This window comes from Corvus hawaiiensis, chromosome 20 (genome assembly GCF_020740725.1).
Source record: "Corvus hawaiiensis isolate bCorHaw1 chromosome 20, bCorHaw1.pri.cur, whole genome shotgun sequence".
Taxonomy (NCBI): Eukaryota; Metazoa; Chordata; class Aves; order Passeriformes; family Corvidae; genus Corvus; species Corvus hawaiiensis.
In genome coordinates this window covers 643119-670597 of record NC_063232.1, presented here as the reverse complement: position 1 = coordinate 670597, position 27479 = coordinate 643119, and the positions used below count along the sequence as shown (strand labels likewise).

At 43.7% G+C, this 27479-nt stretch overlaps 2 protein-coding genes across 4 annotated transcripts in view; both read left to right on the top strand.

The window, feature by feature from the left end:
* The window catches only part of NLK (nemo like kinase), a 38295-nt gene extending 14769 nt beyond the window's left edge, over positions 1–23526 (top strand). For all 3 annotated transcript variants that reach the window (XM_048324222.1, XM_048324221.1, XM_048324223.1), the window contains exons 3-12: positions 8794–8923; positions 10008–10063; positions 14435–14541; positions 15224–15309; positions 16187–16396; positions 16762–16863; positions 19334–19420; positions 20502–20700; positions 21250–21343; positions 21807–23526. In XM_048324222.1, the coding sequence (XP_048180179.1) occupies positions 8794–8923; positions 10008–10063; positions 14435–14541; positions 15224–15309; positions 16187–16396; positions 16762–16863; positions 19334–19420; positions 20502–20700; positions 21250–21343; positions 21807–21861 (1126 nt within the window). In that variant the 3' untranslated portion in view covers positions 21862–23526. The remainder of the gene's footprint in view (positions 1–8793; positions 8924–10007; positions 10064–14434; positions 14542–15223; positions 15310–16186; positions 16397–16761; positions 16864–19333; positions 19421–20501; positions 20701–21249; positions 21344–21806) is intronic.
* Positions 23527–23969: 443 nt separating this feature from the next.
* Positions 23970–26937, top strand: TMEM97 (transmembrane protein 97). Its single transcript, XM_048324810.1, has 3 exons — positions 23970–24110; positions 25269–25413; positions 25951–26937. The coding sequence occupies exons 1-3, from the start codon at positions 23991–23993 to the stop codon at positions 26199–26201; spliced, it is 516 nt and encodes a 171-aa protein (XP_048180767.1). The 5' UTR covers positions 23970–23990; the 3' UTR covers positions 26202–26937.
* The last annotated feature ends 542 nt before the right edge of the window (positions 26938–27479 follow it).

The window sequence follows — 27479 nt, the reverse complement described above, 5'->3', positions numbered from 1 at the left end:
ACCTTATTAACCTACTTTGCTCTGGAGGTGCAGAAATACTCCAGGAGCTGTGCCAAGGCCTGGAGGCTTGTTGGACGTGGAGAAGAAGGTTTCTCATCTGGGTTTTTCTTGGTTGGCTGGTGGGAATGGGAATAGAGGTCAGTGAATTGGGGCAGGAATGTGCATGTAATAGTGGTATATGCTTTAAAAATAAAGAAGAAAGAACTGCAAAAATACCTAGAGCTTTATGTGTTTATTTGGCATGTTATTAATTTATTTATGAACATCACAGACCATACGGAGCTATGCCATTGGCTGAAAAATAAAAGAATTAAAAATGGAATTAAAAATGTATCAGAATAAATGTCATGTGTAGTGTAATAACTAACTGTAGCTGTTCATATAGGCAGTTGAGAAATGAATAAAAAGGGTCTCAAGCATAGTCAGAAAATTCTGTGTAAATGGGGAAATACGATTTGGAAAGCAGTTTCAATTTTAAGCTTCCATGAAGGAAGACAAATTAAACATTTTTAAAGATATTAACCATAACAGTATCCCTTTAATTTTCACTCCTTTCTTTTAAGTAAGATACTCTGAATCACTTTTTGTTCAAGGAGACAGATTTCTTGCAGTAATCAGTTTTGCTTTTAGCTCTGATTTGTAAAGAATAAGTGATAATGGCACACATGCTGGAGGGTGTGATTAGAACCAACGTTAAAAGGCTTTTTTAGGACATCGATGGTTGGAAAAGGAGCTCTGGAGAGGTCTGCATTTAGCAGGAGGGAGTGAAGCACACCTTTGAAGTCGCTTAACCCTTTCCCATAAAATACATGTTAGTGGAAGTTAAATCTGGATGTTTTCTTCAGGCTCATGTGAAAGTTCTATATGAAATCTGTTAGCTTGTATTCAGTCAGTTCTTTCCCTGAACCGATCCTGTACCACTAAAAAGACCAGCTCTCGAGGATACGTGTTAGAAATACTTGGCAATTTGGAGTAACTTACAGGGTTTTTGAAGTGCCTTTGGGTATTTTTTGATTACTTTACAGTATTCCATGGAGTATGTTGAGAAAACCTAGTGAAATGCTGAGAATGCACATTGGTAGTAAGTTAATTAAATTGTCTTTTTGTGTAATCTTCTTAAGTAACTTATTTTCTGTTCAGTGCCTTTCCAACACACACAAACTGTTGTTCACATGCAGATTCCTGCATGCAAAACCTACTTTACTTGCCTAAATATTAAGAAAATATTTAGCAGGTGGAGTATATTTTTTTGTAGGTCCCAGGTGTCTAAAAGTGCAAGAAGTTTCTGCTTTTGTCTGTGAACACCTTCACCCAACTTCTATCAATCCCTATCAGCCTGCCCATGTCTTCTTGTCAGGTGATCAGTTGTGTGAGTGAGCACTCAAACTCCTGCAGCAGATCCCCAAGGATGGGTGGAACAGGGAACTGTCTGACTTGGCTTCTGTGCCTCAAAGTTAAATCCAAGTGAAATCAAAGTTAAATCCAAGTGAAATCAAAGTTTTGCTCAGTAGTATCTCCTTAGCTATCTTTTTTCAGTTTGCTTTCATATCATATCTCTCAAAATAAAGATTTTTTTTTTTTTTTTTTTTTTACCCACTGTTAATATTTCATTTTAGGATCTTTGAAGTATTGCCAGCTGGAGGCTGCTACAGAGCAATAGTGACCTGAAAATCATTAACAGCACATCCAGTGCTTAAATAGCTCGAAAAATAACAGCTGTTCTTTTTGATAATGTCTTTTAACAATGAAACCTTATTTTTCCATGCTTGTGTGCTAAAAATTCTGCTGTCGCTAACAACTCTGCCTCAGTGTTTCAAATTCTTCTGTGATGCAGCTACTGGGGCTTTTTGTAGGCAATGATTTACTGCAGGTTTTGGGATTTTTTTTAAGTCCCCAAACTGCTGGTGTGAATGGGTGGCCACACGTGTCAGCGTTTGTGTCTCTTGGGCCCTGATGAGTTCCGTGGGGTGAGCAGGTATTTAACGTAGCTCACAGGTAAGATAACAAGAAATGGTGTGATTTATCTCTGAGCTGGTGGGTGGGTGCAGGATCCTCCTCTGCTCAGTGCCCTTCCTCACTGCCTGGGGAGTCATCCTGGGATTCTGGGTGCTTCCCTGACTTCTGCTTCTCTTTCAGACCCCGTGGTGCTGTGACTGTCAGGTCTCCTGACCTGCAGTTTTATTCCTCCTTAGTGGGGACAGGCCTTGTGCTGTAAGTTTAGAGCAGCCTTCCAGAGAGCTCTGGTCATTGCAGTAAAGTGAAGAGGACTGAGCGCTGCTCTGCTGTAATATTTTCCTCCTTTTCCTAACGAATCTGTGGGTGGCTTTTCCTTTAAAAATTATAGCTGAAATGACTATGAATATCTCCTTTAAACGAGATTGTATCAGCTTTTGCATCTCTCAGACAATGTGTGTACAGCCAGAGGATAAAACCCATTATAACACCACGCTAATTGCTTGAGTGTGTGCACTAAAACTCTCTTGTTGTGAGAAGTCCAACCAAAACAAAACCTGTCTCCTGATGATCCTGCTCCCATGCTGCTGGAGAGGAGCCCGGGTCACCCTGCTGGCAGGACAGGGTGCAGTGTGGTCTGTGACACACAGCGTGGCCCCCGGCTGCACACACAGGGAGAAGACTCACATGAAATTAAAAAATTGGGGTCCTCAGTCAGGAATCTGGTTATCTACGAAGAGGCTCTGCTGGTTCTCTGCATTCACTGCTGGGGTGAGGCACCTCTAGAGAAACAGTTCATGTGTTACCCGAGAGCCCTCAAAAAGAGATTAATCCCACCTCTGCCTCTCCTTATTCACTTGGCAGAGCCAGTGTGACTGACTGAGATCCTCTCTGACATATGCTTAGGCTGCCATTGTTCCTGAACAAGCGTCTGTCTGTCCTGCCTTTGTCTCGGGGCTGTTCCTGCTCCCTGTGTCACGGTGCCAGCACAGCTGTTCGGGGCCAGCCCGAGCTGCAGCAGCCGCTGCCTGGGTCAGGAGCGCCACACTTGCAGCTTTGGGCTGAAAAACTGACTTTCAGGCTACTAAAGTTAGACAAAACCATTTGGCACTTGAATAATTTAACTTCCATTAGGAGCTGTCGCAGAGCTTTAAGACGCGTTTTATGTGCGTTGGTGAACACCGGCGGGTCAGGACAGTGTGCGACATGGACTGCCAGTCTGTGATGGGAGAAAATACTGCTGTCAGTAGGCAAGGTCACTGGAGAGCCTGGAGCATCACCTTTGTCCTGTCTCTCTGGTGTTTGAATCTTCGTAATGGTAAATTGCTAAAGCAGCTGCTTTACTTTGCTTAAAAACTCAGCCTGTGTGGATGCATTTCTTTTTTTTCCTTCAATAAGAAATCTGTTGCTAAATCCACATATACATATATTATTTTATTTTATCAAGGATGTCACACTTACGTGCTTTCTTTCCTCACCTCTCCTGCTACCCAACAGTCCACTAAATGTTGTAGATCAGTTTTGTCATATTTTGGTAGGGCTCAGTGCCTGGCAGTGACTCTACAGAGAACAGAGAGACTGGTCTCATGGCCTGTGCCTGTGTGCAAATGTTATGTACCCAATCAAGCATTTCCCAGATAAGAGATTTGATAAGCGCACAGCCTTTCCCTGCCTTTCCACTTCAGTCTTGGGAATCTCCTGGGTTTGTGAACTCTTCTAAGGGATTTTTAATATCATCCCATGCTCAAATATATTTTGAGATATGCCAAGATGTGATTGATTGCGATATCATGTACTGAAAAAGTGGCATATTGGTATCACATGCCCTTGAGTATGGCTGTGCTGTTTATTTTAAAGTGGTATATCAAACATGCCTGGGTGAGCAGCTGAAATGCTTGTGGGACCAGGTCACTTACATTTCTCAGAGGAAGGCTTGCTGGAAAAGCCTATGTAATTAAGAGTCAAGCAACTGAGGAAAAAAGTTCACTGACTAATAAGAAAAACTTGCAGAGTAACCCTATTAAATTCCCCTCCTTCTGGTAAGTCCTGATGTAAATTTATAGATACTCTCTATAAATGTGAAGGAAGGTTTGTTTCTTGATAGAACAAACTCCACCAGCAGTTTCCCACACCACCTCAAGAACATTCTTTCATTATCTTGCGCCGGCATAATAATTGCACGGAGCAGTCACAAACTTGTTTTTCTACCAGTTGAAACTACAGAACAATGTGTATGCCTTGACCTGGATTCAGGGAGAGAAAAAGTCACTGTTGGCATAGACTCCACCTTGAAAATTTGCCATCAACATGGCAGAGAGTTGCTAAAGGCTTATAATGCGTAATTGAAACGGCTGAATGCATGCAAGGATTCTTTGAGATAAGGATTGTCTTTGAAAACATTTTAACTAGAGGTCTGGATTGAGTCATTAATCTCTTCTGTAGTCCTATTACTTTTTAAAATTGTATTATTTCTGGCATGATTAGCCTGCAATGTAAATACAAGGTGCAGGTTTTGTAAATTATCTTTTTTCTTGATGTGTTTTATGTCAGACTGTTTTAAAAGCTTTTTATGTAGTTCTTATGTATAGCAAGGTATACGTACATTATGTATCATCAGCAAAACAAAAAGGTTTCTGATGGCAGGAGAGTGGCCCTGCTGCACAGGGCACCCACTGCAGTTCAGGGGATGCAGTCCTATTCCCGTGCTGGCCCCAGGGCTGGTCTCGTGCTGTCCCTCACCTGCTGTGATTGTGATCTGCTCCCCAAAACGTCCTTGCCCTTTGCCCCAGCTGTGTGCTGGCCCAGCTCCCCCTCTGTCACTCGAGGGATGGGGGATTGGGATGACTCCACTCAGAGTGAGTGTTCATTGCAGGATCTGCCGGCTCAGGGTCGCTGTTCCAGTGTCATTCCTAAAGGCATGGTTAGAGCTGAACTATCTGCCTTGATACAAGATTTATTAACTTATTTTTTGCCCCATACCTATATATAAATTTTTGCTACGTTATTTTTGGCTCGAATCTTGGTCTCTGATCTCTTTATCCCCAGCTACAGTTGGTGCTTAATAAGTGGACCCTTTGAGGCTTCAGTAGTGCGTTGAAAGCGCAGCGCGGTGCCTGTGCTGAGTGACGGATGGCTCCTGCCTGCTGGGCCCTTTGCTGCGGGATTCACCCGCGCTGGAATGTCCTCACAAAGCAGGGCAGGGAATTGAAATGTGTTCTTCTGAGAGCAGCAGTAAGTAAAGCTGCCTTTCTAGCTGTTCTCTCAATTAGCTCCTAGGAGATTTTCCTGCTTGTCTAGTTTCTCCTGGGGATATGTGACCTGATAGCATATTGCTATAAATAATTATTTTACTAGTGTCAAAGTAGGTACTGTACACAAACACAAAACAACATTTTCAGCGTCTTTTTTTGGATGCTGTAAATACCAGGTTTTCAGACAGGCTGTTTCCTTTCTTCCTTTCTTGTTTCTGTTCTTTGGAATGCAGGCCTGACAGTTCTGATCTTCAGAACTTGGATTGTTAGTTTTGTGCTGCCCCTTGAAGTGAAATTGCTGGTGAGTGGTACAGAGCTCCCAACCCAAGGCAGGGAGGTGAGGGGCAGGCTGGCATTGCTGCTGCTCTGGGGGAAAGAGCAGAGGAATTGCTTTCCAGATGGATACTGTAGGGGATCATCACTTGTTTGTAAAAGTGGGTTATCTGAAGGAAACTGGCCTTAAATGCAAATGCCACAGCAACCCCATTGAACTCCTTCCTCTATGAGAGACTAGGAAAAGACCCAAACCAATTGTTACTGCATGGAAACATTTGGAAGAGCAGAGCAGCCACGCCAGGCCTGGCATAGCAGAGGCGAACTCCAGCCGTTCTGCATGTGTTGTGCTCTTTTTGGTTTTTAAAAGGGTCCCACAACTTGTAAAAATCAGCATCAGTAAATCTGTGATAGCTATCAACATAGACCAGACTTCTGTGTTATTTAATTAAAGACAATAGTTTATCAAACCTTTCCCTCTCCCCAGCGAGGCTGCACAACAGCTCTGTCCATGGGAGGAGGGTGAGAATGCACAGGGCACTGGTGGTACTTGGAGGTACAAAGTGCCAGCAGTTTCCTCAAGTGAGGCTCAGCAGCAGGAGAGTCTTGGAAATCAGGGAATCTGGGCTCTAATTTTTTGACTCTGCCTTCAGTCAGCAAGACAGAGATGGGCATCCGTTCGTGTTCAGCAACTGCTTTCCTATGCATATAATCTCTTCTAAGATGTTTATTGTAAAATGTTTTCCTTTTTAAAATTTTAATAAATGAATTCCGAAGGGGGTTAGACAAAGTTCAGGCTTAATACCAATAGGAAAAAAAAAGTTATGCAGATTGTATTACTGTTCATGTGTAATTAACATTGATATGAGAACCTTAATTAAGGCAACTGGAAACTGTCTCATGGCTCTCTGCAGAGCAGGTATGAACTTACTCAACTGTAGATGGTCAACATCCATGTCCCAAAATTTAGTTCCAATCTGAACTGGTTTTGGTGAAAGCTGAATGTTAATTTCTGTGTCTTATGCAGCCACCATTTTGTAGAAGAACAGCGCCAGAGAATGAGTCTTCCAAAGCCATCAAAAATCTGATTTTGGTACCTTTTTGCAGTGACCTCCACTTCAAACTTTCTGGTTCTGTATTTTAGCATTTCCCTCAGTTTGGGCAGTGGAAGAGGAGTACTTCTGGTCTTGTAGAATAATTTATCAAGTTTCAGACTTTGCTTAGAAATGTTTTGGGTTACTATTCTAAAACTGAATTCTCTTATTCTAGTTTAATATTTTATTAGAAATTGGGAATGACCATTTTAATCTAGAATTCAATTAAAAGAACACCTTTTGAGGTCATCTGGTAGTTCTGTGTGGAGGTATGGCACTATCTGAGGAGTATAAGTGAGTGTAGGTTATAGTTCTATTAGCTTGATGTTTAGGGTAATAAAATGAAAATGTTAGCAGTTTTTACATTTCATTTTCTTAGATAGGAACTATGTAAGTAGATGTTTTACAGTAAAAATCAGATGTTTGTTTAAAATATACATTCAAAGCACCCTGTATGGAACATTTAAATAATTTCTGTGGAGTTTGCTTTGACAAAGAGCTGGACACTGAGCAGGGACATCCCCACTGGGGATGATGGGAGCTGCTTTGGGGGACTTCATTATCCTGCTTCATCAGCTCCTGGGCATGGATGACCCTATGCTGGGCAGTTTATGAAATTGTAATATATCAAAACCACCTAAAATTTCAAAGCTGATTCTGATATCCTGAGGAATTGCTTGTCACTGTGCACAAGATGGGTTATTCCTCTGTGACTAACCAGAACGGTGCCTTTCTGGTGTGGTAGGACTCTGATTTGGAAGCTGATTGCTATAGATACAGCCTAAATTTACAAGCAGAGATGAGAAAGCTGCGTGTCTGTGGTGTTCAGACTCTGCCTCTGCTGGGTCCTACAGCCACGGGCCAGCCCCAAATGTGCCAAATGGTGATGAATAGCACCTTGCTTTGCAGGTGTCCCCGAGGTCCCCCATGCCATGTGTGGAGCTGTGTGAGCAGAGCATCTGCTGGAGCTCTGCAGTTCTCCTGCCCTTTCTTGCCTCTTTAGGCAAGAGGAAAAAGTCCTGGAGAAAATAGGAAATACATCATGGATTAGAAGACCTTCTCAGATTCTTTACAGCTGTTTTTCTCACCACAGAAAGAGTGTGATACCACCGTTCCCAAGTTCCCCCTTGCCCCTTGTTTAAAATACAAATGTGCAGGGCTGTTAACAGGTATCTGGCCGAGGTGTTGGGACTGACTTTGGATTGGTTGAACTGGTTTGTATTTTGAAATCAGATGTGGTACTTGGGAGTGAGGTAGATATCTGAACACTCCAGTCTAATTTTTTATTTAGATATTTAAAACATGGACCTGAGACAGAAGAAGCTGCCTTGCATGTCTGCTGTAGTCACGTGAGAGAGAAGAGCCAGCAATTTTTTAAGGACAAATGTAGTTATCAGGGTGCATGGCTGGATGCAGATTCTTATGTGGGTTTGACACTGCACTGAGATTGAAGTTATTTTGGTCATCCCAGTAAAAATATGCATAAACTCTGTTCTGTAGTGAGGTTTGAGAAATTCACCTTAAAAACTGGGATTGGGAATTGAGGCACCATAATCTCCGTGCTCTAGTTTTATGGTTCTCATTATAAAATTCTATTTTCAGAATCCAATTATTTTAAATTAAAATACTCGCCATGTGCAAAGCACCTTATAATTCCTGAGCTACTATACTTGCATTCCGTAAGCTATGTGGGAGAAAAGCCAGTATGACGCCCATTTTACATTTGTGGACACTTAGATACCGTGTGCTGTTGCTTCTCCAGATGTGAAGTGATTTGGGGGTAGACCAATAAATAGTCTTACACCTGCCAGTGTTCTGTCAGAACGGGATTATTAAATCTTTTGCCCTCTTAGGAGAGGAAGAAGGGAGCAATAGACCTGATAAAATCCGGGTAACTGAGAAAGTGTTTTAATGAGGTATTTTTGGGAGGTGAAGGAGATGTTTATCCTGACATCCACTCCAGGTGTTGATGTCAGGATGAGCTCGGTGTGTGGCACTGCTGGGCCTGGGGCGTGTGCTCCATCCAGGGAATGTCACATTCGTGTGACACAGGCTCTGCAGGACAGTGCTCAATGCCCTCACATTAATGCTTTTTTTCCCTAGAAATGTCTTCACCTTGTTTTGAGTCACTGAGTTGAGAATGATAAACTTTGAAATTCTTTTCTTCTTTACAAAAACTGTCTAACAGGAGTATGTGATGTTCTCAATCTTTTGTTCTGTAGGTCAGTAACAGATCCACGAGATGGAAAGAGAGTTGCACTCAAAAAGATGCCCAACGTCTTCCAAAATTTGGTCTCTTGTAAAAGGGTCTTCCGGGAGTTGAAGATGTTGTGTTTTTTTAAGCATGACAATGTAAGTAAATTCAAAGTAATTTTGAAATCTTTGGGAAAACCTAAATGTAAAATGGAGCTCTCTGTAACAGAATTGTGTTTTCTTTTAAGCTACAGAATATCTAAAATGCTTTAAGAGCTCTCTAATTTTACAGTGATCAGATTTTCTGGAAACTCAGATTTTACTGTTACAAACACTATAAAAATGAAACTGTCAAGAATCTAAGGATATTCATAATTTCCCTTCCAAAGTGTTTGCAAACAGACAATCTCGACACGTCTGCCCAGTCTTATTTCAGGCTTTAGATAAACGTCAGGCTGCACAGAGCTGTGTCAGCTGGACACTGTTCCTTCTGAGCTGTTCTGTACTCCATGGTCCTGTCCCCTTTGTTGGTCCTCTCCCAAACCTGCTTTAGGTAAAATCAGTCAGCTTAAGTTAAAACATTTAAATGCTATTTGGGTTGACCCATGAAGTCTGAAGTGCATCTGAAGTTTGGGTGCTTCACCCAAATGTTGTGAACATTCCTAGGATAGGATCCAAATGACTACACCAAGAAGTATCTTTTTCTGTGAGAGGATGTGAATTCTCTGCTGCTGCTTTTCTACGTTTTGGCTTTTTTAACCTTTTCTACCTTTTTCTTTTTCTACCACTGAGCTGCTTATTCAGAATGGGAACAACTTTGGGGTATGCAATTCCCATGTGGAAGCAGTGAATCACAAAACTCTGAAAGACTAAAGGCACAACAAAGTGTAGTATCTTCTGCTTTTATATTTCTTTGCTGGAAGTACTTCTTTCAAAGACTTTATGATTATATATATTGTAAAGAAACCACTTTTTATTGGATAGATAAATTTGTGCTTTCAAACTAGTACTCAAACAGCTGGAAAAAATTTCTTGAGTTAGAAAAGAGAGAGATACTGAATGTACAGAATACTTGACATGGTGGGTTATTAAATTTACATACCTAGTGAGACAGAACATTGGTCTGTCTGTGGGGTAGAATAAAATGAAGCCATGTAAGAAATGTGCAGTCTGACTGTGTTTTTGAAAGGGATTTGTTTTTGTTTGACTGGAATAGGCCTTGACCTTGTGTGGTGTTTCCTAGGTACTCTCTGCCCTCGACATCCTCCAGCCTCCACACATTGACTATTTTGAAGAAATGTATCCTAAATATAAAAATAGAACATCTTAATTGAGGTAGGTGTGATTTTCATTGGCTTAGAAACTGCCAGTATTTGGTGTAATCTATGAAACGGAACTACAAAAACCTCGAGCCTGTATGGGGACAGTTTTATTTCAAGAAGTGAACCTGCAGGATCCAGAACTCTGAGGTGATGTTGGAGGTGGGATGGTGTGGGACTGAACCCTGAAGCTTTGACTCCATGCAAGCCAGTATGTGCAGGGCATGTGGGATTTACCAGCAGGCCCTGCTGCTGCTCATGGGGATTCCCCCAGAATATTGTTTTGAAAACTATGTCCAGTAATTAATCTCCTTTCAGTTATTAGTACTTTAAAATACTTTGTGGTGGTTTCAGAGAATTCTACCTTCACCTAGGCTTTGAAACCCTGACTTGTCAGAGAGGTTTAGTGGACTGGCAGGGCTGTGGCTTTCCTTGGCCATCTCCAACCCAGTCAAGAACACATTTCCCAGAGCTGTGTCCCACATTTTTGCTGTGTCACTGATGCACAGGTACAAGCTGCCTATGGGGAACTGTATTCTAACAGTGAATTTGAGTGAAGAACTTGACATGAGAATGTCGTGTTTTAGTTTGGTTTCTTTTTCCAAACTTGGCTTGGGCTGTCTTCTCTTTGTAAAGTAGGGAATTTCTGCTTTCTGAAGTACTGAAAAGTGAATCCCTGTTCTGGGAGGGCTCTGACTCTCATGGGAAGAGAAGTTCTCTACCACTCCTGTGGTTAGACTTGGGCAGGTTGGGTTTCGTTACTGGTAGGTCTTAGCTGCTCTTTTGTATGACCCACTTTACAATTAATGGGTGGGAAATTGTCATTATTTTTAGATAACCTGAACTTTTGAAATATGGTTTGATCTATTTATATAATACCTGGAATTGATTGAAGAAAGTAGGTGTAATCGGCATGGTGATTTTAACCAAAGTACAGCACAATTTGCTGGTGGAGAAACACATTATTTGATTGAAAATGTTGCTGTGCTGTACTGGGGCTTTTTCATATAAATTTAGGTAAAGCTTTAAAATTTCGCTTTGCTATTTCTTTCACATGAAGAGCATATAAGTAGTCTTCAAAAACTGGATTTTGGTTATGTGCACTAGTTCAATGCCCTCATTTAGAACAAGTCATACGAGTTACAAATCAGATCTAGGTTAAGGATTACTCTTTCCATGTAATTGTACAATCAAGAATATTTAAATGGGATAAGCTTATTTTTATGAGCTTAGCTACTGCCAAGTTTTGAATATAAAACCAAAATGTTCGTTTCTTTCATGGCTGACTTTAAGTCATTCTGAGTAGTGTTCTATAGGGCTGTCTTTTTTTATATTTGTGTTAATTTCTTTACTCTAACATTGGTAATAGAAGACTATTGCTCTGTGTAGTCTTCTCTCTCCTTTCTTTGGAAATAATTACAATTACGTGCACTTAGGACCCTTAAGTTCCTTAAAAGAATGAATTAGTAAATGTTTGGATTTATATACCTATTTTTAATGCATGTGTTTCTGCTTGCTGTAGTGTAAGGAGAACTTACTAGAGATTGGTTTGAAGATCAGGTAAAAATGTTCCATATTTGGGCGGGTGTAGCTGTCAAAACTTCTTTTGTTGATCCACTAGCAGAGTTCCTGAAGATACCATAGGGTTGTTCCATTTTACAGTAGGACATATTGAACAGTGATAAAAGTGTAAAGGGCTGGAGTTGGTACTGAATGATTTCCTTTGTTCTTTCCAAAGAGTTGTAGTGCCCTTTTTGGGGAAAGAAATGTAATAAAAGAATGACTAAAATGATATGAATGATGTGTTGCAAATGAGCTGGCAGAGTTCATTTCAATTATTCAGTGTTTCGTAGGTACCAGCAGGAATTGCAGAGTGTATTTTTTAAAGAGAACTAATTATAAAACCACCTTAAAATTTAATGATAAATTAAAAGATTTCTTAGGAAACTGGTGATGAATAAAGGAATTTTAACCTAGTGAGATTTTTGTTTTAGAATGAAAATTCCTTGCAAACACTCAGATTGAGTTATAATTTTAATTAGTAGGTTTTTGGCTGAAAATCTTTGTGGCTATTTTGAATCTTACAGGTATTGAAATTTTTGCCAATATCACCTTAGTGCAAAAATGAATCATTGATAGCTCTTCTTTCCAGTTACAAAACCTTCCACAGTTGATTGTAATACTGAATTTCGCAACTGCAGATCCACGGATGTTCTCCTTTAAGAACTATCCAAAGTTTCTGTAGTAGCTTTTCAAAAACTTTGCCCATTCAAGTGAATATCAGAAGCAGCTGAGAAGTCACCACTTTTATCAGGCAGTTATAGGTCTGGGAAAGATTTGAACAGCAGTAAAAGCAAAGGTGTGCAGTAGATTTCACAAAGAGGTGGAAGAACTGTTTTCTGATGGATTATGGGGCAGATCCCTATAGGGTGGAGGAGGGTGAAGAGGAGCAAGGTGAGATGGGTTGCTGCAGGCAGTGAGAGCGTCAGTGACAGCCCTGCTGCTTCCAGCAGCCTGTGCTCACCCTTGGAGAGGGTTTTCCTTCAAGACGTCACCGTGGTGAGTTCCTCCGGGCCAGCACCCACACCAGCCGGGCAGGGACTGCCAGGGTTAGTCCTGAGGCCGTAGAACTGGGGTTTGAGGGATGCAAAGACCAAATAAAGAACGGTCCAAGCCACGATGGGAGTGCCACATCACCAAGGGCACTTCATCCCTTTCTAACATTTCTCTGTCGCTTTATGAAATTTACCAACTCAGCAGGTCCCAGCCAGCAGAGCAAGTCAAGTTCTTTTGTGCCACGCATTTGCTTTGATAATTACTCTGAAGCAAATTGGTACATTTGTAGTTCTAATTTTATACAGCTACTTAACTAATTACTGCTGTCAGGAGCAATTTTTCTCTGGTAGTAGCTCTGGGTAGCGGCGTGTTCAGCGCCAGCGGCCGCCCCACAGCCAGGGCCTGGTGGCTCCACTTCAGAAAGCAAACTGCAAATACCTGTGTGAGGAGGGGACTGAAATCCCTCGGGTTTGGGGCGTTTGTTTTGCTGAATGTCCCCAGCAGTGGCTGGTGCAGTCGGGGTCCCAGGCAGGAGGAGAGGCCCGTTTGTCACAGCAGAACATCCGCGGGCGCTGCTCCCGCTCCTCTTTAGAGCCCTCATTAAATTATCCAGAGACAATAATCAGATCGCTGCTGCTGGGGTTAATGGCACCTCTGAGCCCTGTCAAGAGCTTTATTTAATGCGCCCCAGACCTGGAGTGGTGCAGGTGCCATTTCAGGCCCTCATTTAATTTAAGCTGCTTTAGTTGGCATGGCAACTAGTTGAGACATCTGGGAGACATTATGCTTGGGATTGAGATTTAGGAGGATTTGTGGCGTAGCAAAACAAAAATCTTATCATAATAAAGTGCAGAGTAATGCTTTTGGGTTTTTAAAAATATTTTGCCTTAAATTGAATGTAAAGATTTGTTGCAGGTATAAGGTAAACCACAAATTTTAAAAGTCTGGTATAAATATTTAAAAGGGTCTTTGCTAAAGGAAAAGAAAAATTAGAGGACTACAAATTATGGTGCTGCAGGGTTGGGTTTTTTCTTTATGAATTCTTTATGAATGCAATTTTAATATTTTTTTCCTCAAAAAGTTGGAAATATTTAATTTATAAAATGAGTTTTTGTGTGGTGTTCTGTTGGCAGATGAACCCTTTGGCCAACAGGGATTTGGCTGGAGAGGGTTTGTAGAGCAACAGATGAAAGCAGAGCATTGACTGGGTAGAGATGAAAGAAAATGAGCATTCAATACCTGGCTGTATCAGTTAACATGGGGCAAATGTGTTTTACCTCCTTCAGCCACAAATGTGATAATAGCAGAGATTTTGTTTCAAATGTGACTGCTAAACGAAGGTTTTAAAGCAGTAATGTTTTTTAATAATGCCTGTAGTGCCCGCAGGACTTATTGTGATGGTTTCTGTGTGTGTTGCTCTTGGCCCACACCCAGGACATTGGCGTGATGGTCTCCATCCCTGGGTGAAGGTGTGCAGCCTGCCACCCTACTTCACTGCTTTTGAAACCCCTGAACACACAGAGTCCCCTCTGGGACCCACCTCCCCTCGGTCTCAGCTGTAATTTGCCTTGCAGTAACTTTGTACAACTACCTTAATGCAAACTGTAATGGACTAATTTGTTTTCTTTCACAAGCCATTTTTTATTTTCATTCCTGTAAGAATTTGACCTCTGAAGCAGCTTTCTTCTCTTTAACTCAGTAGTTCTGACCTGTAAGAGCTCAAGTAAGTAGGAGTTAGTGAATGTTTCAAGAGATTTTGTGCCTGTTCTGCTTTTCCTTAACCAATGAACTGAAGATATGTTGTCACTGAGTTGATGCAGAGTGACCTCCATAAGATTATCGTCTCTCCTCAGCCACTCAGCTCGGATCATGTCAAAGTTTTTCTTTACCAGATTTTAAGAGGTAATTTTTCTTCTTCTAAATTTAATGAAAATTATGTAGTAGAAATACATTTTTTCTTTTTCTTACTGTTTATTCTCAAGACATCCTCATCTTGAATAAGCTTCCTGTAGGAACTTATTTTAATTTCATATTTGAATAAATACCAAGCATGAATTCTTGTAACTACAAGAGCATGGCACCCCTGCTGCCTTAAAGCTTTGTCAGGGAAAGAAAAGTCATGTTTTTAGGATTGAGGAAGAGAAAGGACACCTAGAACTGAGCCGATGGGTAAATGTGTGTAACTATACCCACTTAAGGTAAAAATTGTTACTGAAAAACAGAGCAGTAAGAGGTATCTGAAAATTCCAGTGTGGGGATTGCAGAGTATCCATGCCATAATCAGGGAGATTGTTTTGCTTTTGATTTGTTGTTTGTTGGATTTTTGGAGGGAGTGGGGTTTGTTTTTTTAAAAAGACTGCTTGAATTCCTTTTTCTGCCTATTTTATATACTCCAAAATTTTATCCTGTCATTAAGTGACTGAGTGTGCACCAGTGACTGGGAGTTACTCATATAAAAATTGAGGCACAGGCAAAGTCTTTGCTGATCAGGAGTTGCCAGACCTTCCAGGAAAATGTTGTCAGCCTTAAACTTCTTTTAAAAGGAAAAAAAAAAAAATTATTTTAAATTCCTTTACTATTTCAGGTCTGAAATATCTACATTCTGCTGGCATTCTACATCGAGACATTAAACCAGGGAATCTACTCGTGAACAGCAACTGTGTCCTTAAGGTGCTACTTATATTTATTGAAGATGTTCTTGTGTTTATGTTGTTAATTTTTAAATGAAAGACATTCAGTGTGAGCACTTTCCCTGAAAGTCCATGTAATTGGAAAAAAAATCCTACAGATTCTTTAAAAAGTAGAAATGAAGCAAATATCTGCCTTTCCCCTTTTCTCCCTGCCTCTCCCCACATCTCTGAAAGCAAGAGAGAGATAATTCCTGAGTTTGACTTGGGTGGGATCTCCCATGCCTGGGAGGGCAGGGGGTTCTCAGGGTGCCTCAGTGTCCCTGTGCTCCTCAGGGGAGGATGACACCAAATGCCCAAGACACTTCCATTGACCTTGGGTATATGGAATTTTGGAGGACTGAGGAGTGTTGTACAGCTGTGCCAAACTCAGAAATTCAGTGTTGTTTACAGGGATTTGCTAAGAATTCTAATTGGGAAAGTTTGGTCTCTTTTCTTAACCCTTCTGTTTCAAGACATTTTTAACAATTCTCCAAGCCCAAATGAGTAGAGCCGAATCTTTAATATTTTGAGACATGTCATGAGCAAATGAAGTTTGTTTGAGTTTAAATATTCTGTACCCAGGGGTTGGGTTTTTTGTAGTGCAAAGCTTTTTAATCTTTCAGATTATAAATATTGTAATGCCAACTTAAAATGTACTGTGATTTCAAATCAAATTATAGGAAGTTTAAATGGCTGTGGAACAAAGTAACATAATTTCCTCCTCTCCCCTCTCCCCTGGCTTATGCAGTTACAGCAGATTATCTGATGTATTTAAATGCTGGTTGGGGATTCCCTGCCTCATTCCCAGAAGGCTGCCTATTTGAAATGCAGAAAGTGTTTTGGTTATTTTAATTTTTTTATTTACCTTCTCAATTTAGATTTGTGATTTTGGATTGGCCAGGGTGGAAGAATTAGACGAATCCCGGCACATGACTCAGGAAGTTGTCACTCAGTATTACCGCGCTCCGGAGATCCTGATGGGCAGCCGGCACTACAGCAATGCCATCGACATCTGGTCTGTTGGCTGCATCTTTGCAGAGTTGCTTGGGCGAAGGATATTGTTCCAGGCACAGAGTCCCATCCAGCAGGTATCCTCACCTTTCCCTTCCAGTGCCTCCCCCTGCACCCGCTCCTGGAGCCAATGGGGCTGGTGCACCTCAGGGGAGACATGGAGGGGCTGGAGCGTGTCCAGGGCAGGGAATGGAGCTGGGAAGGGGCTGGAGCCCCAGGAACAGCTGAGGGAGCTGGGAAAGGGGCTCAGCCTGGAGCAAAGGAGGCTCAGGGAGGACCTTCTCCTCTCCACAATTCCCTGACAAGAGGGTGCAGCTGCAGGGGCCTGGGCTCTGCTCCCATGGAACAGGGACAGGCTGTTCCATGGTGTTAGCTCGGGAATTTGCTGCCACAGTGGAGTGCATCCCCATGTCTGAGCTGTGTCCGTGTGTCTGTCGTGCAGCTGGATCTGATCACAGACCTGCTGGGCACGCCGTCGCTGGAGGCGATGAGGACGGCTTGTGAAGGCGCCAAGGCACACATACTCAGGGGTCCTCATAAACAGGTACAGCCAGGGGCTGGCTCCGGCCACCCAGCCCCACCAGGCAGGGTGTCCTCTGGGCAGGACTCAGGGTTTCACATCTTGATCGAATTCTCATGGCCTGTTGGTTAAAAATACTCGGCTTGGATGTTCAGTCCCAGAGCTGTCTGTGCCTGTGAACTGGGCTGGGTTGACCAGAGGTGGTTGTGGTGCTCAGGGACGTGGGGTGATGGTGTGGTGAGTCCAACTGCTGTGGAGACAAGGGGGCTTTTCACTAGTCAGGGGCATTTCTGGCTTCTGCTTTGGGGATATTGTTTGACTTGATGACACAGGTGAAAGTCTCCCTTTCTGGGGCAGCAGTGTTTTGATAGCTGTTTTGAATGAAGATGTTAAATTCAAGTGTTAGTACTGGCAAGAGACATAAATGAAAATTGACAGTATAATTCAGAAAGCCCTGGAGGGCTGCTGCACTGCCAGGATCAGGAGTGCTAGAGGTGGAATTGACCCACTGCCCAGAGCCAAGGGCAGAACCTCCAGCACCCCAAGCTCAGAGGGTCCCTGCACACCTGAGCTCGGACCTGAGCTGCTCAGGAAGGCCCAACAAGAGGTTGAAAGCTGAGATACAGCATTCAACACAACTGGAGTAAAAGTTAGTTTTAAAAAAAGCACCAAACCAAAGGAAAAAGGGAGGATGGTGTCATTGTGCTGACTGGGCAGTAAAAAGGGTAAATGCAATATGGTGTTGATGGATACAAAGAAATGCTTGTGCAGGCATCTCTAGTGCAGGGATAAGGCTCCGTGGCCCTCCAGTGGGGTCATTTTTATGATTGCTAACAAAATTAACAAAATCATTGGCCTGTACATGCTCCAGTAGTTAAGTTTGCATCATTATTTTCTGCATGTTGAAGTAATTTCTCACGTCTGCTCACTACAATAGTAGTTACCATAGAAATGAGCATTGCCTGTATATTCTGCATTATTATTGACATGTGGGAGTTCTGCCTCCCTGGGACTTTGGATCCACTACATAAAGTTGTCTCTGTTCCATTTCATGACAGAATTTTTTTATTTGAGCATTAATAATAGGATTTCCTTCAGACTTTCTCTACCAGTCTTAAGTCAAGTGTGTTTTTCTGCTATCTTGTGCTAGAAGAGTTGTGACTCCTAAACTCAGTGTCTTACGACCCACAGGATGGTGGGAATCCTAAAAAGCGAGTGAGGTGAAATGGTATAAAAAGTTTCCACTACATATTTAATGTCCTGTAGCCACAAAGTTGTAAGAAATACACTCGTAGAGTTAGTTCTGTGTCTGTTGGGGAAAACAATGTTCATTTTCTGTGGAGTGCCATGGGAGCTGGTGTGCTCGTTGCAGCTTAGATCTGGGGGATACAGAGCATCCAGGTGGTAAATGATATTTTTGTTTTCAACGCAAAGCACACCTCATGTTTGAATGCAAATTCCTGGCTTTTCATATTCTGAAATTGAGCTTTTACTGGTTATAAATGGTTAAATGTTACTGGTTTCTTAATTAGACTAATAGGGAGAGAAATCCAAGTTAGAAACAGGCGATTACTTTGTCACACCAACTATTTTTACTCACCGTAGGTGAGTGCAGTGGGAGGGAGGGGTGAGGCATTTTGCTGCTCTGTGTAAAAATAGATTAATGCGAGAAGTTTCTGATTAAACCCCCCCCACCACTGTGTGCTGGCAAAATGGGTATTTACATACTCTGTAGACTTCTTTGTCAGTTTGGTATTTAAAGGTTCAAGGGAACTGTGTCCCTGGCAGCCGCACCGTGAGTGAGCCATCCCCATTCCTGCTGACCCCCTTCCCAAAGGAAAACGTGTGGAGTCCATCCCCTGCCTGTGATCCCTGTGCCGTGGGAGAGCGAGCCAGGAGGAGGAGAGTTACCAAACATTGCAGCTTTATATTCCATAGGCTGCCCTGAGAAACCAAGGCTGGGAAGTGCTCAAGGCTCTGTGTGGTAGTTCAGGGTTAACTTCGACTGATGTCACTGTGGAGGTGTAATTCTTATTTATACTGGGAAATTTACAGCAACTGTGACATCCAGTACAGTCCTTCTGTCACTGTCAGTCAGCTGTGGATTGCCTGGGCAAGGAAAAGCAAAGTAATCCATAATTTGGGAGTGATTGAGATTAAAAAATGAACTACTGGAAATGATGGAATTAATCAAACCCCTGAGCAGCTACAGCTGGGAGTGGTGTCTGTATAGAAAAATACATAAATAAAAGCAGGTTTTTCTAGGGATTACACCTGAACCAAGGGAAACAGGGATCAATTAGACCTTTATTACAGTTGCTGAATTTTGTAATGGTGATTATTGTTGGGCTGGAAAGTGTTAGGTACCACTTGTCCCCTGTAACAAGGAGTTTGTCCTTGGTGACTGCGGAATAGCGCGTGCGGGAACAGGGTTTTCTTGCTGATGGATCTGACAGGACACTCTGTGCTTCTCTTCCTCCCATTCCCCCTACAGCCATCCCTTCCTGTCCTATATACACTCTCCAGTCAAGCTACACATGAAGCAGTTCATCTCCTTTGCAGGATGTTGGTCTTTGATCCAGTAAGTAGCACTGAAAATCACCTCTAATACTTCTGGTTTGCACAGTTTTTGTTGTCTGGTGCTTAAATGAGTGTTGGAAGTCAAGGACTGCTTTAACTGGTTTCCTTCTACATGGCATTGCGGTACTTTTGGTCCATAAAAAATGTAAAAATATCATGTAATTGGCCAATTAGCTCCCCCTGGAATGGGGGTTTCACGTTTCAAACCGAGTGGTCCTGGGAAGGAAGCTCCGGCAGTGGGAAGGATGAGGCTGTGCATGACTCATGCTCTTTTCCGAGCTGGGTGTAGGTAGCAGAACATCAGCTACTTTGATGCAGTTCTAATTAGGGACACGGGGGTGTTCCTGGTCTTGCAGCACACAGAAAATTCCTCCTGCTTCCCCCATCACAGAACAGGATCATTTTTCCACTGAGCGTCTGTTTTTCTAATAAAAATGTGCTGCTGTGGATTTTGGATTTCGTTTCTTGGGACACTGTAGAGAATTATCACGAGAAAATCTGGTATTGGAGTTGATAATCTTAATTATTTCATTCCCACAGAACCCCCCCCAACATTGCAAATGTAAAACAGAGTGACTGCAGTGCAAAGGAGGAGGCTGGGGATTGATGAAGCATTTAGCAGCACTGCCTTTGGAGTGTATTTTTTTAAACCTTAAAATCGCTTTGCTGAGCAGAACCATGGAAATGTTGAACCATAACTTCCACATGAAAAAAAATAATTAAAGTTTTCCATTCTGACTCCCTCAGCATTTACAATGCTGTTATTCCCTGCTTGTTTTGATTTATTGTAGGAGTCATAATTGTAAGGTTATCTGGAGAAAAGTGTTGAAAAACATGTTCCTAAAAGCCGTATTATCAGCGTTTGCCATGGTGGCTGTGAGCAGGGAGGTCGGTGCCACCCAGCCAGGCTGGTTTGTGAGCCTCAGCTCCCCTCTAGTGGCAGCTCGGCAGTGCCTGACACGAACCCCTCCTTTAGCACGATTGTGGGTTTGTAAAACAACTGAGGATCAATCGATGAGTCGTTTCAATAGCTCTGAAAATACCCTAACTCCTGTTCTCTTCCCTTTCCATGCTGTTGCCAGTCCAAAAGGATATCTGCTAAGGATGCCTTAGCTCACCCCTACCTGGACGAGGGGCGGTTGCGGTACCACACCTGTATGTGTAAATGTTGTTTCTCCACATCGACTGGCAGAGTTTATACCAGTGATTTCGAACCCATCACTAATCCCAAATTCGATGACACTTTTGAGAAGAACCTCAGTTCTGTTCGGCAGGTTAAAGGTGAGCAGGAGTTAACCTTGCACGTGCAGTTATCCCCCTGCTCCACCCTGCAGCAGGGGGGACTTGGGATGGAGTTGGGATTTGTGCTCTGGATCCACACAGTGACCCCAGTGTTGGTTTCTTTCAGGTGTTTTTTCATAGTAGACACTGGAAATAATTTCTTTTCAGTAAAAGAGCAGAATTGTAAGTGTTCTGAGATAAGGCAGTGGCACAGGCATGAGCTGACCTGCAGAAGTCTGTGGGTTTCAAACCTCACCTGGTGCCCTGTTCCTCATCCTTTTGCTGAAGGATGGCACTGGGGGAAGGGGAAGTCACTCTGTGGCCTTTTGGGACTGTGAGGTGTGACCTCCACAGCTGTCGTGCAGAAAGGGACAGCAGCAGGCAGGAGCTGAAGCTGAGCAGTCAGATTTAGGGGAGCTGGAGCTCTTTTATCCTCACTAAAATGTTCTCTCAGTAAGGGAAGTTCTATTTCCCTCCAATTTACATTGCATTTTACTGAAGCCAGAAGTGTTAATGCTGTGGTGTTTTGTATTTTTCTCCTGTGTACAGAAATAATTCATCAGTTCATTTTGGAACAGCAGAAAGGAAACAGAGTGCCTCTCTGCATCAACCCTCAGTCTGCTGCTTTTAAGAGCTTTATTAGGTAACTGTATGTAATCACATCTGATATTAATTCTCATTTATTAGTAGTACAGAATTCACACATCCAAAATGTTTTGGTTTTTCATTTCCTGAGAGTAGGAAAGGCCCATAGATAAAACCCTTGTGAACTGTTTTTATGAATTCTTCTAGAATTTAAGTAAAATGTGCAGAAGTTGCATGTTTTTGTGCAAAAGAACAGAAGTCAGACCGAAACTGAAATTGGGAAGGTTGCCAAGTTGAGTTTTGGTTGTAGAACTGCACTGTAAAGGTGTTGGAAGGAGTGACTGAGGGGTGATTAGTGCAGTGCAGTATTTGCTGTCAGCGCTGGTGGCTGTTGGCCTGGCAGGCTCGGGTTGGGTTTGGGGTTTGGCTGTCCCCGGGGTGTTTGGTGCCACCTGAGCAGTGAGGTTGTGGCCCACGAGCCCCTGCAAGTGAGCACTGATGTCTGTGTCCCCTGGCTGCAGCTCCACGGTCGCCCAGCCCTCCGAGATGCCGCCGTCGCCGCTGGTGTGGGAGTGACCGGAGCACCACGTACTACTGAAGATGTAATGTAGCTTTCCACTGGAGTCTGGGATTTGCAATTCTGGAGGTTAATCATGCTTGTACTGTAATTTTACTAATGAAGTTTTAAATTAACAACCACTACTTGTACAATATGAATAATATTTAGAAATGTACTAGACTTTTAATCTTGTAAAGTGGTTGTGCTTTTAGAAGAAAATATTTTACCCAGAGTTGCACGTGTTTTATGAATTCTAGTGCAGCTGTGATGGCTCAGCTCAGAACAAACAGAATTGAACCAAATTCGGGGAGGTTTTTTGGTTTTTTGGGTTTTTTTTCCTTTTTTTCTTTTTTTTTTTATTGAAGTGAGATTGTACAAACAGATAGACGTACATTTTGATATTGAGCCATTCCTGAAGATTTTGGGTTTTCTAAAACTAAGGAATACAGAAAACTTGACTGCGACCAATCATGAAGTCCCTTTGGGTGACTGTGGCCACAGGAAGTGGCCACATCCCCTGATGCCCAACCCTATAAATAGCTTCTCACTAGAGCTGTGATGGTGATGTGTGCTGTTCTAAAATCAAATGTTGTGAGTAGAGAGAATGAGTTTGTGACTAGGAGAGACTAAACTTCTGTTTCCTTACCCAGTATAAATATATATATATATTTAATCTATTTTTATTAGAAGTTTTTCTGCTCTTTCTTACATAAAACCCCCCAGCATGCATCTTCTATGTGTGTAAATAATTCCATTTATGGGCTAATTTCAGAGATCCCTGACATCATTGCTGTATAGAGAGAAACTAGCTTGCACATTTTAGGTCTGTGAAATTTTGTGAGAACTTTTTCCTGCACTGGACAGTTGAGAGAAAAAAAAAAAAAAGAAAAGGACAAAAAAAAGCACATAGGGAATTCTGTTAATTGTGTTCGTGTCTTTAGGCAAAGCTGTGGAAGTCTTGAAATGTCACAGTAGTAAATAACTTTTATTACTTTTTGGCTAATTCTTTTTCTGTTGGAACACTGAATTCTGTGCATATGTATATATGAACACAAATTGAAGGCCTCTACCTCCTGGAGTATACAACTTGGTTTGTTTACCTCCACATGATTTTTTTTTTTTTAAGTTCAGTGTGGAGACTTGAAACTTGAATGTCCCTTCCAACTTTTGTATTTAAAACAAGACTAGAAAATTGAAGACTGTTTTTCACCTGTACAAAGGAATATTAAAAGGTGGTCTTAAAATTTGAGCCTTGGTCTGGAGAGAAACCGTGGTGTTTGTTATGGACAATTAACTGTTAAAGTTATTGTAAGTTATCTGTATTTAGCAGAGTATTTTCAACAAGAGTGATCTGAGCTGGAATTGGAGACTATTAGTAAGTTATGTTTGGAAGTTTTAACTTCAATGAAGTAATTATTTGCTGTGAAAGAGACAAACATTGAATAACTGAACAAAGATGGTGCAATATCTTTGTTTTTTATGAGGCTCCTGAGAATAAAACCAACTGAAGCATTTCAATTCACTTGAATGAGAAACGTGTTTAATTATCGAGCCCCAGAAGACACTGGTATGAAAGGTAAAATCTCAGAGGTTGGTCAGTTAATGTGGCACACTTGCTGGTCACTTTGTAAAATGTAGATTTGGAGTACAGTGGTGAAAACATTAAATGTGACATTTGAAAACGCGATGGTGGCGTCGTTCTTTGCTGCCCGGTCTCCCCGGGCTGTTCGCTCTTTGTCCCGTTTCCCGTTCTGCTCTCGGCTACAACGGGACGGGTCCTGCAGCGGTGCCCGTGGTCAGCGGGGACCGCGAGCGCTCGGTCCTGACCCTGCTCGGTGACGGGGAACCGGAGCCCTGCTCGGTGACGGGGAACCGGAGCCTGCAGGGCCGGGCCGGGCTGGGCTGGGCTGGGACGGGACGCGGGCAGCGTTTGAGCTCTGGAGCTCAGCATCGCCGCGGCCGAGGAAGAAATGGGTTCGGCTCTCGCGACAAGAGGCTGTCCCCGGGCTGGCGGGGGCGCGACTGCCGGGAAAAGGGGGAGGAACGGGGAAAGGGGAAGGGACGGGGAAAGCCAGGGAGCAGGGGCGGGGCCGGGGCGGGGCCGAGCCCGCAGCCGGGGCGGGGCCGGGGCGGGGCGGGCGCGGCGATGGCGGCGGCTCCGCGCTGGCGGGAGCGGCTCTTCGCCCTCTATTTCCTCTCGCACATCCCGATCACGGCGCTCATCGACCTCCAGCCGCTGCTGCCCGCCGGGATCGTGCCGCGGGCCGTGAGTGGGGCCGGGGGTCGGGCCGGGGCTCGTTCCGCGAATGCGTGCGGGGCGTCCGCCGGTTTGATGGGTCCGGGGGCGGCCTTCGCCGAATCTCGTGTGTGGAGACATCGGGGCGGGGGAGAGAAACTGCAGTGAATGTGTGTGACAGAGCGTCTGGAAGCGAAGCGGTGCTGGTGCCCACGGGATGAGTCACAGCCGGGTCATTCATTGGGGAGGAGCGGGAGCGGGAATGGAAATGGGAACGAGAACGGGAACGGGAATGGGAGCGGCATGCTTCATCCGCGCCTTCGGCGGCTGTGACTGGTGCTGCTTCTCGAAGCTGTGGCTGGGATGCGGCGGCGGCTCCGCGCCCCCGTCCCAGGGAGAGCCCCGGGGAACTGGTGCGGGGTCGCTGCTCTCCCCGGGAACGGGCGGCGGGGCTGTTCCCCTGCCCAGTGCGGGCTGTGGTGTTTCACAAGTGCCACAAGGACATCCTTTCTGTTGGAATGGCCTCGCTGTCCCGCTGTCGCCCGAGGCACCGGCGCCCCGAGGCTGCGGCAGCGCGGGGCCGGCGCCACGTGCCCCAGACGTGCCTTCTGCAGCCCCGGGCATTCTCCGATCCCGAGTTTTCCTCAAATTCCTTCCGAAAAACGCAACAGGGAATTGTTGCCGCTGCAGGAGCAGGCATGCCAGCAGCCAAATTATTAGTAAAAATCTCTGGTTTGCTGGGTTTTGAACAAAATCATAGAAGACAATAAACATCATAAAATCAATTAAAATAACAGTTGGATGACAGATAATTAGTTCAGCCCTCATCGTCAGGGTGAGGTCGGCTGTCACCTCCTGTTTGAGCTTTACAACTGGTGATTTGTTTTTTGTCATCGGAATTGCCTGTAGGATTACTCCAATATAGGAACCATTTTCAATTAATAGTTAACCAGCAGATCTCTGCATATCTCTCCGTTCAAAGTCCAATGTAAAGCCATGCTGGAGTTTACATTTCTGTCACTAATTGCAACTCGCTGGGCCCACATCCTGGCACTGAGCTGTTCCCCTGCAGCAGCCCCGCTCAGGACTGGGGGCTCACACCCTGGTGGCTTCATCCCATCGAGAATCACGAGCTTTGCCCTGCTGTGGTTGATGCTCAGTGACTGACTCTGTTTTGGGTTTTTCCAGCTGACAGACCTGTTGCAGCAGTATGCAACTTCCTTCAGGGACCCCATGATGCTGCAGCCCCCAGAGTGGTTCAAGGCGTTCATCTACTGCGAAGCCTTTCTCCAGCTGCCGTTCTTCCCCGTCGCTGCATACGCCTTCCTGAAAGGTGGGGGGAAACCACAGGGACTGAGGGCATGTCCTGGGGGCACTTCTGCAGGACACCTGCTGCTGCTGCTGCTGCAGAGAATGCTTCTATATCAGGCTTAGGGGATTTGAAGGATGTACTGTGGAGGGCTGGGCTGCCATGGCCCACATGAGTGTTTTCCCTAAAAAAGCAGCACCGAGTAAAGTTTGTCAGAAACAAAACCTCATGCCTATAGGCCCTTGTCAGGTGCAGCCGTTTGTGTAACCACCATCAGCGTTTGACATCTGGCAAATTTCCAGGGCAGCTAAAGGTCTGGGTCAAGCCTGAATACTCATTTTGTTACTTTAAAACTTCAGGATTACCGCTTTGTTCTAAATTTCCATCAAGGGAGAGAATTTCCTTGGTTCCTACTAGTACTGAGGTTTTGTTCCGCTCCCTGTTCAATCTGAGTGATGGCTTACCCTGGCAGAGAGGCAGCGGTCAGTGTTCTGTCACAAGCCTCGGAATTCTGGTTGTTTCAGAATACTTAAATATTGTTTCCTCTTTGCTTCTGTACAGGTGGCTGCAGATGGATCAGGACTCCTGCCATTATCTACTCCACCCATGTAGCCACCACTCTGTTTGCCATCCTGGCCCACATCCTGTTCCACGACTTCTCCAGGTCGGAGCACGCGGGCCCTCAGTCGCTGCGTGAGCGCCTTGTGCTGCTCTCCATCTACCTGCCGTACCTGCTGATCCCACTGCTGCTCCTGTTCACCATGCTCTGCAACCCCCACTACAAACATGTGGAGAAGAGGAAAAGGAAGTAGCCGGCTCTGGAAGTCGTTCACACCACACCTGGACTGCATTTGGTTCCGACCCTACGCTGGTGGAGTCCTCTGGGACAAACATCTCCCTCGTTGGCTGCAGCCGCTCTTCCCAGAGCACTGACTGCTGCAAGGAAAAAGGGAATTGGTTTGAGTGCACAGCCCTGCTTCAACCACAAACAGCTCTGGCAGGGGCCTGGGCCAGCCTGGGGTCGGGTCTGTGCGGGGCCTCTCTACCAGGAAAATGGACTTTTAACCCTTTGATGTGTAACTCTGTGAGGGGACACACTCACACACACCCACACACACTCACTCACACTCTGCCGCTGATACTGTTCTTCCAAGGTCCCTTTTTCCAAGATGACTGTTTGGAAACCACTTAAGTAGAAAATCTGTCTTCCAACAACATATTCTGAAGAATCCCCAACCCATTCCACACAGATTTGCAAAGCTGTTCTTCTGAAGCATTTCAAATCATACCATGATTCTTAACTTCCTCACCCCTTCCTTTAAAATTTCCACTACTTTTGCTCTGCTTCATTTTGATTAATTATAAATGTCTGATCAATGATAAATGTGCCAAAATCTGGATTTATGAATGCTTAAAGTTGCCTTTGACAATTAGGAGTACTGCCTAGAGGATTCTGAAGTACTTCAGGAATTGTAAACAAGGAGTTGGAAATTTCTTTCTTCCCTAAAATCACTTCTGGTATAGAAATAAATAACTAAACGCATTAAACTGCATTCAGTCTTCTTCAGGCAATGGCTGAAGGAACTTGCAGCGACCACAAGATGGTAGAGAGTTCACAGAGTAAATCCAAGCATAAGTTACAACTGTGGATAGAAGTTCTGTGGTTGAGGCTGGTTTTGATCTGGAGCCTGGTGAGGTTACAGGCCCTGTGAAGCTGCTCAGGCACTGCTGGTACATTTTAGACTTCACTGTGTAAGGCTTAAGCCTTCCTCAGGCTTTGGAAAGGGCAACATTTCCATACTGAAGTGCTAAAGACATACACAAAATGCATCTATTTGCACTTCAACATGAAGCTTGAGTTCACATTTGTTTGTAGTTTTTATATAGTTTGTGCACTCCTGGTGTCACTGACCCTTGGAATGGTTTCTCTCATCAGTCTGGTGTTCCACCCTAATAATGCCCATGGAAGGATTCAGCTCTCATATTATGACAGTCCTGAATGGACATTCCTCAGGAACAGTTCAAAGCTCTTAATTCCCACATAGTTTCTGCTTTTTTGTGTCTGTGATTGATCCGTTCTGGAAATCATA

Excerpts from the sequence above, each read along its gene's own strand:
- TMEM97 (XM_048324810.1), top strand. The coding sequence starts at position 23,991 with ATGGCGGCGGCTCCGCGCTGGCGGGAGCGGCTCTTCGCCCTCTATTTC. Across the intron at positions 24,111-25,268 it reads CCGGGATCGTGCCGCGGGCC|CTGACAGACCTGTTGCAGCA; the intron begins GTGAGTGGGGCC and ends GGGTTTTTCCAG. Across the intron at positions 25,414-25,950 it reads TGCATACGCCTTCCTGAAAG|GTGGCTGCAGATGGATCAGG; the intron begins GTGGGGGGAAAC and ends GCTTCTGTACAG.